Here is a 13,553-nt window from a genome sequence, read left to right as displayed (position 1 = left end):
ATGCTCAGGAGTATGTCTATGTACTATACATATGTTTTGTCCCCTTTATCCTGAAAATAAATAAATCAAGGGTGGCCTCCGACATTTGCGCTGTACTGTATATCAAAATAGTTGGTGGAACTCGTCTGCAAAGTTAGTTATTAGTCATTTTATCCTGTAATCGCTGTCTCTGTAGCCACACGATAGTGCTTGAATACCCGTCTGTCTGGAATGTCAATTTCAGAGACTCTAAAACTACAGAGCGCTGGAACCGACATGTTTTGTTGCTAAGCCCTTTGATGCTGCCCTGAGGCCTCCTGTCTGCTGCATTGTGGGTAACGTAGTCTTCTCCAGTGAGAGCACTTTTTGTTTTTGGCCACAAAGAGAACTTGTGTAGCCAACTCTGAAGTGTTTTGGATGAATGTTATCACCGTAGCAGCCAATCCAAAAAGAAGAAAAGGGCCTTTCAGTCAGACAAATGCGCTGAAACCAGAGCTACGGCCTCTGCCCGGTTTGTGTCTGGGGTCGTCTCTGTCCTACTGCCGTTCTTTTCAGAGCAGAGCTAAAAGGAAGGCTCTGTTGTTTCTCCTCTGAAAAGCCTGAGAGAATGGGATGAGTGATGTGTGGCATACTGTAGCTGCAGCTTACAAGCTGGGCAGCCATGTTATGAGCACACAGTGGGTGCTTTTGGTGGTGTAAACAAAACGTCTGCGACTTGTTTCATGGTCTGCAGTCTGTTCCTCTGTAGTCTGTAGTCATGAAGATAAGACTGAATTGTACAGAAGTATTGTTGTAGAGCTCCAACCTACTCATTTCCTGTCTGTTCTTGCTTGTTGGTGCTGAATGGAATACGAACATAAGTGGAGCACTGCTGTGTGTTTGAAGAAGACACGTTCATTCTTACTCAAGGTTGACCTCTTGAAGGTCAGCTCCCAAATTGTTTCCATAGCACTTGTTTCATCATGTGAAAATAACGTGTTTAAAACATACCCTGTACCCTGTATGGACACCTGACCATCACACCTGTATGTGCCTGTGGGACACCTCATTCCAAAACCATGGGCATTACAGAATTGCCCCCACTTTGTGACTGTAACAGCCTCCACTCTTCTGAAGGCTTTCCACAGGATTTTGGAGTGTGTTTGTGGGAAATTGCACCCTTTCAGTCAATAGAGTATTTGTGAGGTCAGGTTCTGATGATGGACAAGAAGGCCTGGCTCACAGTCGACGTTCCAGGTAATCCTAAAGGTGCTTAGTGGGGTTGAGGTCAGGCCACTGGAGATCCTCCACACCAAACTCATCAATCCGTGTCTTTATGGACCTCGTTTTGTGAACAGGGGTGCAGTCATGCTGGAACAGGAAAGACTAAAAAAAAAGGAAGACTAAAAAAAAGGAAGCACTAATTATCATGGTGCTATCTGCATACCTAAATCATCACACACTTGCCTTTGTCGAGCTGCTCTGTCATCCCAACAGACCGGAAGTATGTTGCATAGATGAAAAACAGAAGTAGCTTCCATGGTAGTCTCCATTTTGTCTGTACTTTTTTTTGTCTGTAAGTATTTTAGTAATAAAATATAGTGTAATGTTTTAAAAATTCATTTTATAAAAGTCAGTTTGAAACATATCTTCTTTACTAGTATGCTGTCTTTTTGGCCCTCAGGCCCACCACAGACATTGCAATTTGGACGCCCCAGGCAAAACTTTGGGCACCTCTGAATCCTCTGAATTGTTATTCTTCAAATAACTTCCTCAGAATTGTCTTTTCCTTTTCTTAACTCTTAAGAATAATCCTAAGAGTAAGTGGTATTCTTTAAAACATTATGTTCTTAAATGGTTTCTTAATCTTACGACAGCCTCACACTCGTTTCAGGCTCTAAGAGTTGACAAGGTGAGCATCTAAATTTATCACACACGCTGCCTCTGGTGCTCCTGCCCATCCTCGTCCGTCACCCCACCATTGTCGTATTTCCCAACGAGGATTTTTTTGTCCTGTTGGCTGTTTGTTCCACCATCACCTCTAGTTCTTGTTTACTAAAATTTAAACCAAATTAACGGATAATACAAATACAAATGTATCTTGCATCATTTACTGTACAGTGTAAAAAGCAGCACAGTCAACAATGAAGATTTTCCTAAGAAAATCTTAAGTAAATAATTATTTACTTAAGAGAATATTTAAGAACTTCTTAAGTTTTTTTTTTTTTTTTTGAGAATTTCATTTAAGAACTTTCTTACGAACGTCTTAGTCTTTGTCTTCAGAACCTTCGGAAGTTTTTTCTTGAGAAAGCTTTCATGAATCCGGCCCCTGATCTTTATCCTTGATTGATTTAGTTTCTAGATATCTTACATTGACTGTTTTCTATTTCTTCTTTCTACCTCTTTTGCATCCAGGCTGTTGGTTGGTGCTCCCAAAGCAAGTAAATTGTCCAGACAGCAGTCTCAGGAAACAGGAGGATTGTACAGCTGTGATGTCAACTCACCCAGCACTGCCTGCCAGCGAGTCGACTTCGACAATGAAGGTAATGTCACTGAAAGCTACACATTACAGTTACCTGTGTTTTTGTCAAGTCGTCTGCCTTGTAGTTTGAGCTCCACCTTTGAAATATATGAAATGTTCTAAAATTCATTAGAATCAGTGGTTATTTTTGCACTGGCGTATACAGCGTATGCAGGAGAATCACTAGGAGCTGAACTAATGAAGAATCAGTCACGCTACATCACTGCTGCAGATTCACTGATAAAATATTACAGAATATTTTCTTGAAAGTTTAATTTTTCCAGAGTTAGTGTTGCTTCCATACTTCTGTACTTTGGGATGTGTATTTTGTGTATTTGACATTTCTGCTGTTCGTGTATGTAGAGAACCTGTCGGAGGAGAACAAGGCGAAACAGTGGATGGGAGTGACTGTGCGCAGTCAAGGACCTGGAGGAAAGATTGTGGTCAGTGTTTTAAATGTATTTTATTCGTGTGACTTTTGGGAATAATTAGAGTGCTTGAAATAAACAGTGTACTTTCTTTTTCTCCCTTCTTTCTTTCTTTGTTTCTTACTTAATTTCTCTAAATAACTTTTATTCTTTTGTTTTCTTTCTATATGCTCATTCTTTTTCTTCATTTGTCGTCTATTGTTCCTTCTTTTTTCTTTCAGTCCTCCTTCCTTTTTTCAGTTTCTTCCTTTATTTTGTCTTTCTTTCTTTCTTTCTTTCTATTTGTTCATCTTTCTTTTCTTCCTGTCTTCTGTTCTTCCTTCTTTTTTCTATTTTTGTACGTTGATTCCTCCTTTCCTCCTTGTTTCCTTGCTTGCTTCATTCCTTCCTTCCTTCCTTTTCTTTTCTTTCTTTCTTTCTTTCTTTCTTTCTTTCGTCTTTCTTTGTTTTTTCTTTCTTTCTTTCTTTCTTCATTTATTTCTTTTTTCTCTCCTTTTATTGCTTCTTTCTCTCTTCCTTCATTCATTTTTCTTTCTTCCTTTGTTTCTACTTGTGCATTCTTTCTTTTCTTCCTTATTCTTCCATTCTTCCTTACTTTTCTTCCCTTCCTCCTTCCATTCTTTTTTCATTCCTTCATTGTATTCTCTCTTTCTTTTGTCCTTCATCCTTTCCTTCCTCTTCTATTCTTTTTCTTTCTCTCTCTCTCTCTTTCTTTATTTTCATTCTTTCCATGCTTCCTTCTTCCTTTCTTTCTTTCGTGCTCTTTTACTACATCTGAATTCTGTGGCTCATTGCTCAGAAATATCGTTTTATGAAATGTTCCTTGCTAGCACTGTAAATGCAAGTCTAGTTTTGTTGATTTGATTCATGCAGTGTGTGTTAGTTTTGTAGCCCTACATCAATCTGTTTGTAAACACTGGTTGGGATGTGCCATCTGCAGACGTGCGCTCACCGTTACCAGCGACGCCACTTCGTCAACTCCGCTCAGGAGTCCCGTGACATCACGGGCCGCTGCTACGTGCTGAGTCAGGACCTGAAAATTGACAAAAGCACTTTAGATGAAGGCGGAGACTGGAAGTTCTGCCAGGGCCGACTTCGAGGCCACGAGCGTTTCGGCTCATGCCAGCAGGGCATGTCCGTCACCTTCACCAAAGACTACCATTACCTGGTATTTGGAGCACCTGGAGCCTTTAACTGGAAGGGTAAGAGGAGAGGTGTGGGTGAGCTGGTGCCAAAGATTTGATGCGGTAAAGTGTTTTAGCATAAGTCAGTGCTTAAATATAAACTCATGACCACTCGAGTAAATACGCTACATCGTATCTCATTGTTCCACTTACCATACAGGTGAACTTTGTAGCTCTAGCAGGTAGTATTTGCACTGATGTGGTGGCGTTGAGGAGAAATCTGGGACCAAACTTTGTTCTGCAAGCTAGCTCACAAGAGAGAAACAAATTTTTTGAATAAACAAAATGTATGTATTTATGTCTAATTATTCTAATAATATATAATGATAATATATGACATTTTTACAAGCACAAACACACTTACTGCAAAGATAAATGATTTTAAATAATATTCATAGGTGCCTATACCTGGTAAAATAGACAGTCAGTGTGGATACGAGGTCAGTGTACATAATAAATGAAATAATAAAGTGGCTGGTGAGTGTATAGTTTGTATAATTTGTGGAGTAAGTTGCATTAGTCACTTCTACAGTCACCATTCCAGCACTTAAATGTACCACATCACAGTTTCATTACCACATGGAACAGCCATTAAACGGACAGTGAAAACCCAAATCTACACACTTTTTCACGTCCACCTCAAAATGTGTTGAAACTTCCTTAGTTTTACTTTGAAGCTACAAGGCTAAAGTAGCTAACCATACAGGAAGTCTAAAAAATCAGCCCATATCACCCAAATTCTATGTCAGTTACACTGGTTACCTGTCCTGCTTTACCAGTTTAAACTCCTCCTGCTAACATACAAATCTCCCTAGCACAAGCCTGTTTAATCGAGCTCCTGCACGCTGAATACTTAGGTCTTCTCTCTATCCTAAAATTTAGACTGGTCACCGCTGGGGGCAGATCTTTCAGCGTCATGGTCCCGCGCAGACCTCTACTTCAGGCTTCTACTGCTGTACTAGCAATTTGATATTGTTTTTGTAGTAAGTCACAGCATGTCGTACAATATCAGACACCACAAAAGCAAGTTTATTTAAGATTACTCAACAATTCGAGGCAAGTATGTGGTGATTTAGACCAAAGCCAATCTGATAGACATAAGCTTCTGTTACTTCTTAGCTACATTAGCCTTGTAGCTCCCGCGTAAAACTAGAGAAGTATACTGCAGACACCACGCATGTTTTAACTGATGGACTACATTTGGGGGCGGGGGAACTGTGTAAATTAGATTTTTCACCAAACTATCATGGTAAAACTGTTTATGCGGTTTTTTTTTGTTTGTTTGTTTTTTATTTACGTGTGATTTTCATTTTGTCATATCTGATGTTTTGCATCTTTTTTGTTTATTTTACCCTTTCTCCACCCTTTCACCTTCGCCCTCACTCCATCCATCCGTCCATCCATCCGTCCATCCGTCCTTTTTCGGCTGACTGCCATGATCCCTTTGCGGGGGCGTGGCCTCAGGCGTAGTACGGGTGGAGCAGAGGAACAGTACACTGCTGGAGATGGATATCTTTGACGATGGGCCGTTTGAGGTCGTGTACAAAACTGCTGAAGAACTGGACGAAGTTACCGTCCCAGCCAACAGCTATTTAGGTGGGTCCATCACATCGCTTTCATTTTCATCAACCCAGCCTCCAAACAACCAAACAAATCCCAGTATTCTCATTGATTTATTGGAATTCATGGAAAAGCTGACAGTAATGAACAGGGTTTCAGAGCGGTTCAGTGTGTGTGTTATGATTTTATTTGGTTATTTGTTTTTTTTTTCAGTTAAAGCAGACCTTTGATTTGGGTTTGAGGTGCTGTTAATATTTATGTACATGTGATTCTAGGTGTACTGTTTATGACTAGTGTGTCTAGCAGCGACCTCGATCTGTTCCTCTATGAGTCTCATCCTCCTCAGGTTGATGCCGCCTTGGAGGAAGATGTGACGGCCAATAGCTACTTAGGTTTGTGGGACGTTCTGGATGATGACATCTTTCATTCCAGCCATATCCCACAAAATCATACAGACCCTTCCCCATGTGCCACAGTTGTTGGCACCCCACGAAATTATGAGATATATAAATATGAGATGACACACAGGCCAAATTCCCTTAGCCATGCATCACTATAAGAAAGGCCCATTTCTACTATCAGGGCAATAATTTCAGGCCCGTTTTGCTCATTTTTACCAGGAGTGCCAATATTTGTGGGCTATTGTACAATATATACATTGCATCATTTGAGTTGTACTGTTTGAACGTTTGAGTTCGTGTGTGATTACTTTATTTGTTGTTCTGGACAAACATTTCATTTAGTGCATGCTGGAAAAAGGTTTGTGAGAAAAAGTTTGTAAACCCTCAGCCTTCCCTCGCACCCTATGTTTATTGTGTAAATTTTGCATGAATCATCTAATCCCTTCCATCCCATATTTATCTGTTTTATTAGTAGATAAAAGAGAGTGTTTAAATACAGTCATATGCTGTAGAAAAAAAAAAAACATAGCTTCTACAGGGAATGTATCTAAACATGGCTTGTTTCTGTCAATTTTAGTGCCACAACTTTTGCACAGGTCACATTTTATGTTTTATTTTTGTCCGATATGGTAAATTCAGTAAATAAACAGTAAATGTGTAATAAAAGGTGCGGAAGTATGTTCTCTGTAGAGGATTTGTTAACTTACTTTCACTTGGAAAATAAACAAAACGTGTGATTTGACCAAGAGTGCCCAAACATTTGCATACGACTGTAACAGTATTATTAACTTTTACATTGTATTTCTATTGAGTGCCAGATATAGTCCAGTTGCTGCTGCTACTATAATGCTAATTTGATAATTCTAACACTCCATAACATTTATGTTAGTGTTAAACCAGCAGCTCTACCTTAAATATGATGAAAATTGTAACGTGCTGTCAAGTAACCTATGCTTTACTTTATATCTTCCAGTTTATGACAATGACTTCCTGCTAACAGCTTAATGGTTTCCATTATGGAAATGCTAATTACTAGCTTTCAGTCATAGTGTGTTTGATGAAACTAGCTTTCTGATGTTCGTTTATGCACTACTTGATACAATTTCTGACTGACTTCTGACTGATTCTCTTCAGGATTCTCTCTTGATTCTGGAAAGATGCTAACTAAGAAGGGGCAGCTAACCGTGGTTGCTGGAGCCCCTAGAGCCAATCACAGTGGAGCTGTAGTCTTGCTGAAGACGGAGACTGAATCTCTCCACCTCACCACTGAATATATCCTGGAAGGAGAAGGTCTAGCTTCCTCCTTTGGCTACGACCTTGCAGTGCTTGATATAAACGGAGATGGGTAAGGCCAGTTTTAAAAGACTGTGTGGATGTGTATCGTTTTATAACCAGGGCTTAAATTTTGGCCTTGGGTACCAAACCTAGCACAAAGACCATTAAACAAACTCAGGCTGTACTAGATAGCTTCATTTATATCAGGACAACCACATTCAGCATCTCCTAAAATGATTACAAACATTTAACTAACAGCATTAGTTTAGTTTAGATATCACCAGGAAATCTTGAACACTTAACAATGGCCTGTTTTTATTATTTTTTCTAAATTTTCCATAGCCTACTGTGAAAATTAAGTTTTGCTGGTTTATATTTTTTCTGTTCCAACTTGTTTGCAAACTTCAGGAAACTTCAGAAATATTGTAGTAAATACCATGTATCGTGAAAATGTCTTTAAAAGTATTATGATGGTAAATTTTGGCCCATCCTTAAGTTTGAGTTAGAAAGCCGCTAACTTTATAAGTGAACTACCTTACCAAGTGTATTCTTACAAGCTAATCTTAAAATGGATTAAAAAAATACAGTTGAGTGGTTTGCTTACCTTCCAATCTGAAGAGGCTGTGGCTGTGCCAGATGTTGGCTGTTGTGATCTAACATTTGACTCATATAAAGAACTACACCTGTATCTACGGTACTTCTGCCTTACAGAAATACTACACATCACGAAATGTAGCTAGAGTTCTGTTTTTGCTATTTTTTATTTAATTCAGAGGAATGTTTGAGGGAAAATATAATGTACAATTTTCCACATTTGGTGTCCAAATTTTGCTTCTTTTTTTTACCGCCAGGCTAATGCTGTTAACTCTAGAAGTCAACAATCACCCAAATCTTTTCTGTAAATTCATCCCCAGAACTTCTCTCAGTTAGTGCAAACCACATCCAGGTCTTCATCAAGGTCACAAGGCCGACTTGTTGATGTGGTTTAGGACACTGTATACCTCACTGTGAGCTATGAAATTGAACAGTTACTTTTGTTTCTAATTATAAATGTATATCTTCAGTTTGAAAGTTCAACATTCACAGTTATTTATAATAAGAAAAAACTGAAAAACTGAGACTACATCAAGAGTAAGTGATACATTGCATACATTTATTTAATTTTTTGTCAAATCATGCAAGCAAGCATCAAAGAAAGCGGCCGTTCTGTTCATACTTGGCAAATTTTTAGTAGTCATCATGGTCAGATAGGTGAGCACTGGCCATATGGTCACAATGAAATGTCTGGTCTGGTTATTATTATTGTGACATATTGGGAAGTGTTAATTGCTTTGCTGTGCAAAGCGAAAATGAAGAAGTGAAAGCAAATGATCATGTCATGATCTGATTTATAAGCCACTCACTCTCTCTCTCACTCTTCCACAGGTGGCAGGACCTTGTAGTTGGAGCTCCTCAATACTTTGAGAAAAACGGCGACATTGGCGGAGCTGTCTATGTCTATATCAATCAGAACGGAGACTGGAACAAGGCCAGTCGAACCCGAATAAATGGAGCCAAAGATTCCATGTTTGGACTGGCTGTAGAAAACCTTGGAGATATCAACCTGGATGGCTTTAACGGTTCGGAAGTTTGACATTTCATTAGGAGTCGATTTAGCATGATTTAGGCCTAGCTTTCTGTTTAAAAGTTAAGTCTAGTTCTAAGACTTAAAGGGGCATCCCAGCCAGAATTAAAAAATGTAACCTTTACAACATCGTACGTAAACATGCCTACTCATCTCCTACAGCAGTGCGACGATAGTCCTGAAGGTGGGAGGGAGTTAATGAATTCTGTGAAATCAGTGGGGTTAAGGGGGGCAGTGCTGCACTACAGAATATTACATAACACAACAAATAACATATTAAATGCTAGTTTTGGGCCAGAATACCCCTTTAAAGAAAACATGGAATAATCTAAAAACTATTTTGTAGTGTTGTGCTGTTGCTGTTGCTGTTGTTATGCTGATCCATATATAAAACCTTACATATAAACATATAAAACACACAAACATATAAAACCTTGTATCTCTGCTATGGTAACTTCACAGGAGAAGGAAAAATCGTTCTTTAATGTACGTTAATGGGCTGTGATTCAAAGTCATTTTGGACCATTTCTGTTGAGTTACAGAAGTTTTGCAGTGAATGGTATGATGGTGATCGTAATGACCGGAGCTGAAATGACTATGATGGTAACAGAGATGACACAGTGGTGCATGTTTCTCTATTGCAGATGTTGCTATCGGGGCGCCGCATGATGATAGTGGAGCCGGAAGCGTGTACATCTACCACGGCTCAGCCAGCGGCCTCAAAGACAAACCCGTTCAGGTCCCAACTCTTCTCCCACCTCATCAGTCCAGCACTTATCGCTGTCATTTGCAAAGTGTTGTCTGACAGTTGTATAAACAGACATCACGGTTTCCATTGACCTTATGCATATTCTGCATGTGGTAAAATGCAAATATGTTAAAAAACGTCCATCAAATTGTGTTGCAGGGATGAAAAGCCTTTCTGTACTGACACCATTTTCTGCAAAAAAGCTGAAGTTTTTCTTTATCAGATTTTATGCATACATAGTTTTTCTGAACATTTCAGATAACAGCAGTATATGTAGTAAATAGAAATGGATGAAAGTTTTGTTAATATTTGTAAAGTACAGGGATGGCAGATGATATCGGAATCAAATCAGCAATAGCAGATATTTGCTTCAGAATATTGTCGGAATTGGACAGATGTTTAGATTTGACCAATAATATTACAAGTTGATATTTGATGATCTGTTTACTTACTGTACTATAGAGGAGCAGGATGTTTAGATGATACTGGGTTACTATGCTAAAATGTCTGTATTTAATTAATTTTGCTGTAGCACACAAAAGATTATAGTTTTCCATAATTCTTATCCAGCCAAAGTATTCTGCCTTTTATAAATGTTTGTGTGTCTGCATCGGCATCAGGAGATATGAAAAACACCCGATAGCAGCCCAGATTTCCCTTAATGGTGCATTCTTAGTAAAATATTACTGATAACTGCTGTTTCCTTCGCCCACTTTGGCAAACTTAAAAGCGTTACAACATATTTGGATAAAGTCCCTTGGAAATGTAATTAAAATGACTTGTAGTTAAAGTGCATGATGTGATGAAATTGTTGATGACGTACTAAAATTTACTTGTACAATACTATGCAAATGAAATTATTATTATCAAAGCAATATTTCTAATATTTACTTGGTACTAGCGTAAAACTGCATTCTCTGCCTCATTGTGCTGTCTCTTATCTTTGATGTTTTGTGTATTTGTGTTAGGTGCTGAAAGGAAAAGATGTGAACATTAAGCTGTTCGGATACTCCTTAGCTGGAAACATGGACTTAGATGGTAATCAGTATCCAGATCTGGCTATTGGGTCTCTGTCTGACACTGTAGCCGTGTTCAGGTGAGATCACACTGACAACTGAACACATCTGAAAAGATGATTCACTCCAAATTTTAAGATACTTGAACCTCCAGCAGTTAAATAGGTGAACTACAGCACTACACAACATCAGAGGAACTTTTTGTTTTACTTTTTTGGTTCACCTCCCGGTCCTGCGCGTCAACATGAAGCGTGCCCCTAGAATTGACTGTGCTTAATGTCAAAGTATTGATTTATTCCACTGGATAAATTATGATTACATACATTTACATTTCACTTATCCAGAGATGCTTTTGTCTAATCATCAGTTTAAAAAGCCTACAAACTAATCAGCCTCTAATTAAAATTTTCCGTTCCACCTTAAATGCAACAGCTGTTACCTTCTGGCACCTGAGTACAAGAAGCTGGAGAATAAGAAGCTAAACTGCAGCTTCGTCAAGATTCAATTACTTGATTCATTGTGTAAAATTGGCCAATTCAAACAGTTCAGCCCAATATACTCATCCCAGTTACATACCTGTCCAGGAATCCCCTTTATCCCCTTCGCATGTAATATTTCCATCTTTGCAAAGCGCCTCCAATTTTGATGGTTTTAGCACTTTTGCTGATTGCAGCACTAAAATAATTGTTTAGGAACACACTGGAACGGTTGAATAGTTAATGTTGATTCATTGGATTCCTTTCTTTGCTTCTTTTGGAGGAATAATTTGCAGGCCGAAGTAATAAATCCCAATAAAGTACAATATATCATTTTACAGTATTAACTTAACAAATCTCTAAATATCTCACATACTCGAGTAATGTTGTGATAATATTGTGTGGTGGGGTCTGTATTATTTCCCACCCCTGGTTGTCATGGATCTAGATACAATCATTCCTTTTCTAGAGAACCCTTAAAGGTGCACTATACGATTCAGGAGAACGATTGTTGATATTTGAACTCAACAGTAAAACAAACACGCCCCTCCCTTCAATGCTTCTTCAGAAGCTCCGCCTCCTAAATTCATGGACGGGCATTGCAGAGGTCGAACAGTGCTTTTTTAGATTTTTATGGCCATAAAACCATAAAACAGACAAATACCGTGATATAACATTAAAGTGAACAGCAACACAGCAAGTAATGTAACTAATGTTAGCTCAGTTGTGGGTTTGCAAACTGCTGCAGTGAAGTAAACCAGTTGCTGTCACAAACATTAGCAAACGGGACAAAACAATACTGACCTCTTGATTCTGTGAAAGAGCAAAAGTAAGGTAATTCTACCTGTCAAGCAGGAGCGACCTCCTCATCCCTTTCTATGCATTTCAACTCTCAATGAAGCTGAAGTCAGCTGCTTTGTCGCCAGCTTCTTGTTCATATTTTCCTGTGCGTGGTCACTGTCTGTGGAGGGCAAAACAAAACATGCGGAGGGCTGTTTTCACAGGGCGGGACTACATGCACACGCGGCCAGACGGGCTGTGAAAACACAGAAGGGGTGTAACTTAATTCTCTACTCAGGACACCATTACTACACAACGCCTTTACAACGAAAATAGTTGTTTGCTGCCATATCAATGTTTAAAATGTTTAACCTTTAATGAACCCTATCTTTAGCGTCATTTTAACCCTGTTCTCCTAACTTTTTCACACATTACAGGGCCAGGCCAGTTATCAACATAGAAAAGTCTGTAACCACAACACCAAAGGAGTTAGACCTTACTAAGAAGAACTGCGGTGACAGCATATGGTGAGTAAGGCCTATTTAGCACTGTGCTGTGTTGTTCTTACGTGTTTGTACTTATTTCTAAATGACGGTAATGTGTTTTTCTAGTCTTCAGATAAAGGCCTGTTTCAAATTTACATCCAACTCCAAAGATTACAGTCCCATCGTCAGTGAGTACATCAGCTGCTTTTGTTCCGATGCGCCTGCACTCAAGAACTGAAAATGAAGTTGTTTGACTGAAAATAACTGCTTTTGCAATGTAATGTTGTGGTAACAAAGTCTAAAGAATTTGATTTAATGGAAGTGGCATAATTAATGTTAAGTTCATAGTTTTTCTGAAAGTGTGAGAGTGGCACCTGATTGGCTAAGATGGTTGTCTGTTGCATCGGTGCATCTGTGTGAACATAAGTGTCTTTTAGAAACTTTGTTTTGTTTGTTGCTTCTTCAACTTACTGCTTTCTGTCACTCAGGAATGAAATACTCCATCCAGGTTGAGTCTAAAAGGAAGTCTCTGGGTCTTCCCTCTCGAGTCATTTTCAGCCCGCCCTCCCCCACAGATTCAGATTATGAAAGCACAGGAGTGCTGGAGCTCCGAAAGCCCAACGAGCAACAGTGCACTACAAAAACCCTCAAACTGCAGGTACGGCTCCCTCCAGCACTGACCACTGATCAGTTTAACCCCACAGTTAAACTGCTAGGTGTCTAAAAATAGTTGTCTTGCTGTTTTCTTGTCCCACCCCCTCATTTTTTGTAAATTGTGTAAACTGATTAAATTAAAACATGTTAAAAATATCACATGACATTTCCCATCATTTAAACTATTATTGATCAATAACAATAATAAAGAACATAACATCATGCATAAATATTATTTCTGATGGTTCGGCAGGCTGTTTAAAAATTAAGCCGTCTGTAAGTTGTCTTATTTTCATGGGGCAAGAATCGTCTTTCACGTCACGTCAGGATCATTTATCGCTAACATACATCATTGTACTCTTAGAATCTGTATGTGGCCAGCATTTCCTTCTTCTAGTGGCCTGTGACCTCACTCCACCATCTCCTGTTTTTCAGACAAAGGA

At 39.0% G+C, this 13,553-nt stretch overlaps 1 protein-coding gene across 3 annotated transcripts in view; it reads left to right on the top strand.

The window, feature by feature from the left end:
- Positions 1-13,553, top strand: part of itga6b (integrin, alpha 6b) — a 50,460-nt gene that overhangs the window by 22,329 nt on the left and 14,578 nt on the right. For all 3 annotated transcript variants that reach the window (XM_036564849.1, XM_036564851.1, XM_036564852.1), the window contains exons 2-12: positions 2,374-2,501; positions 2,843-2,922; positions 3,848-4,109; positions 5,556-5,687; positions 7,187-7,397; positions 8,753-8,946; positions 9,596-9,690; positions 10,668-10,795; positions 12,409-12,498; positions 12,583-12,644; positions 12,945-13,114. In XM_036564849.1, the coding sequence (XP_036420742.1) occupies positions 2,374-2,501; positions 2,843-2,922; positions 3,848-4,109; positions 5,556-5,687; positions 7,187-7,397; positions 8,753-8,946; positions 9,596-9,690; positions 10,668-10,795; positions 12,409-12,498; positions 12,583-12,644; positions 12,945-13,114 (1,552 nt within the window). The remainder of the gene's footprint in view (positions 1-2,373; positions 2,502-2,842; positions 2,923-3,847; positions 4,110-5,555; positions 5,688-7,186; positions 7,398-8,752; positions 8,947-9,595; positions 9,691-10,667; positions 10,796-12,408; positions 12,499-12,582; positions 12,645-12,944; positions 13,115-13,553) is intronic.

The sequence above is a fragment of the Colossoma macropomum genome, unplaced genomic scaffold, assembly GCF_904425465.1.
Source record: "Colossoma macropomum unplaced genomic scaffold, Colossoma_macropomum, whole genome shotgun sequence".
Taxonomy (NCBI): Eukaryota; Metazoa; Chordata; class Actinopteri; order Characiformes; family Serrasalmidae; genus Colossoma; species Colossoma macropomum.
This window is presented reverse-complemented; position numbering and strand designations above follow the sequence as displayed.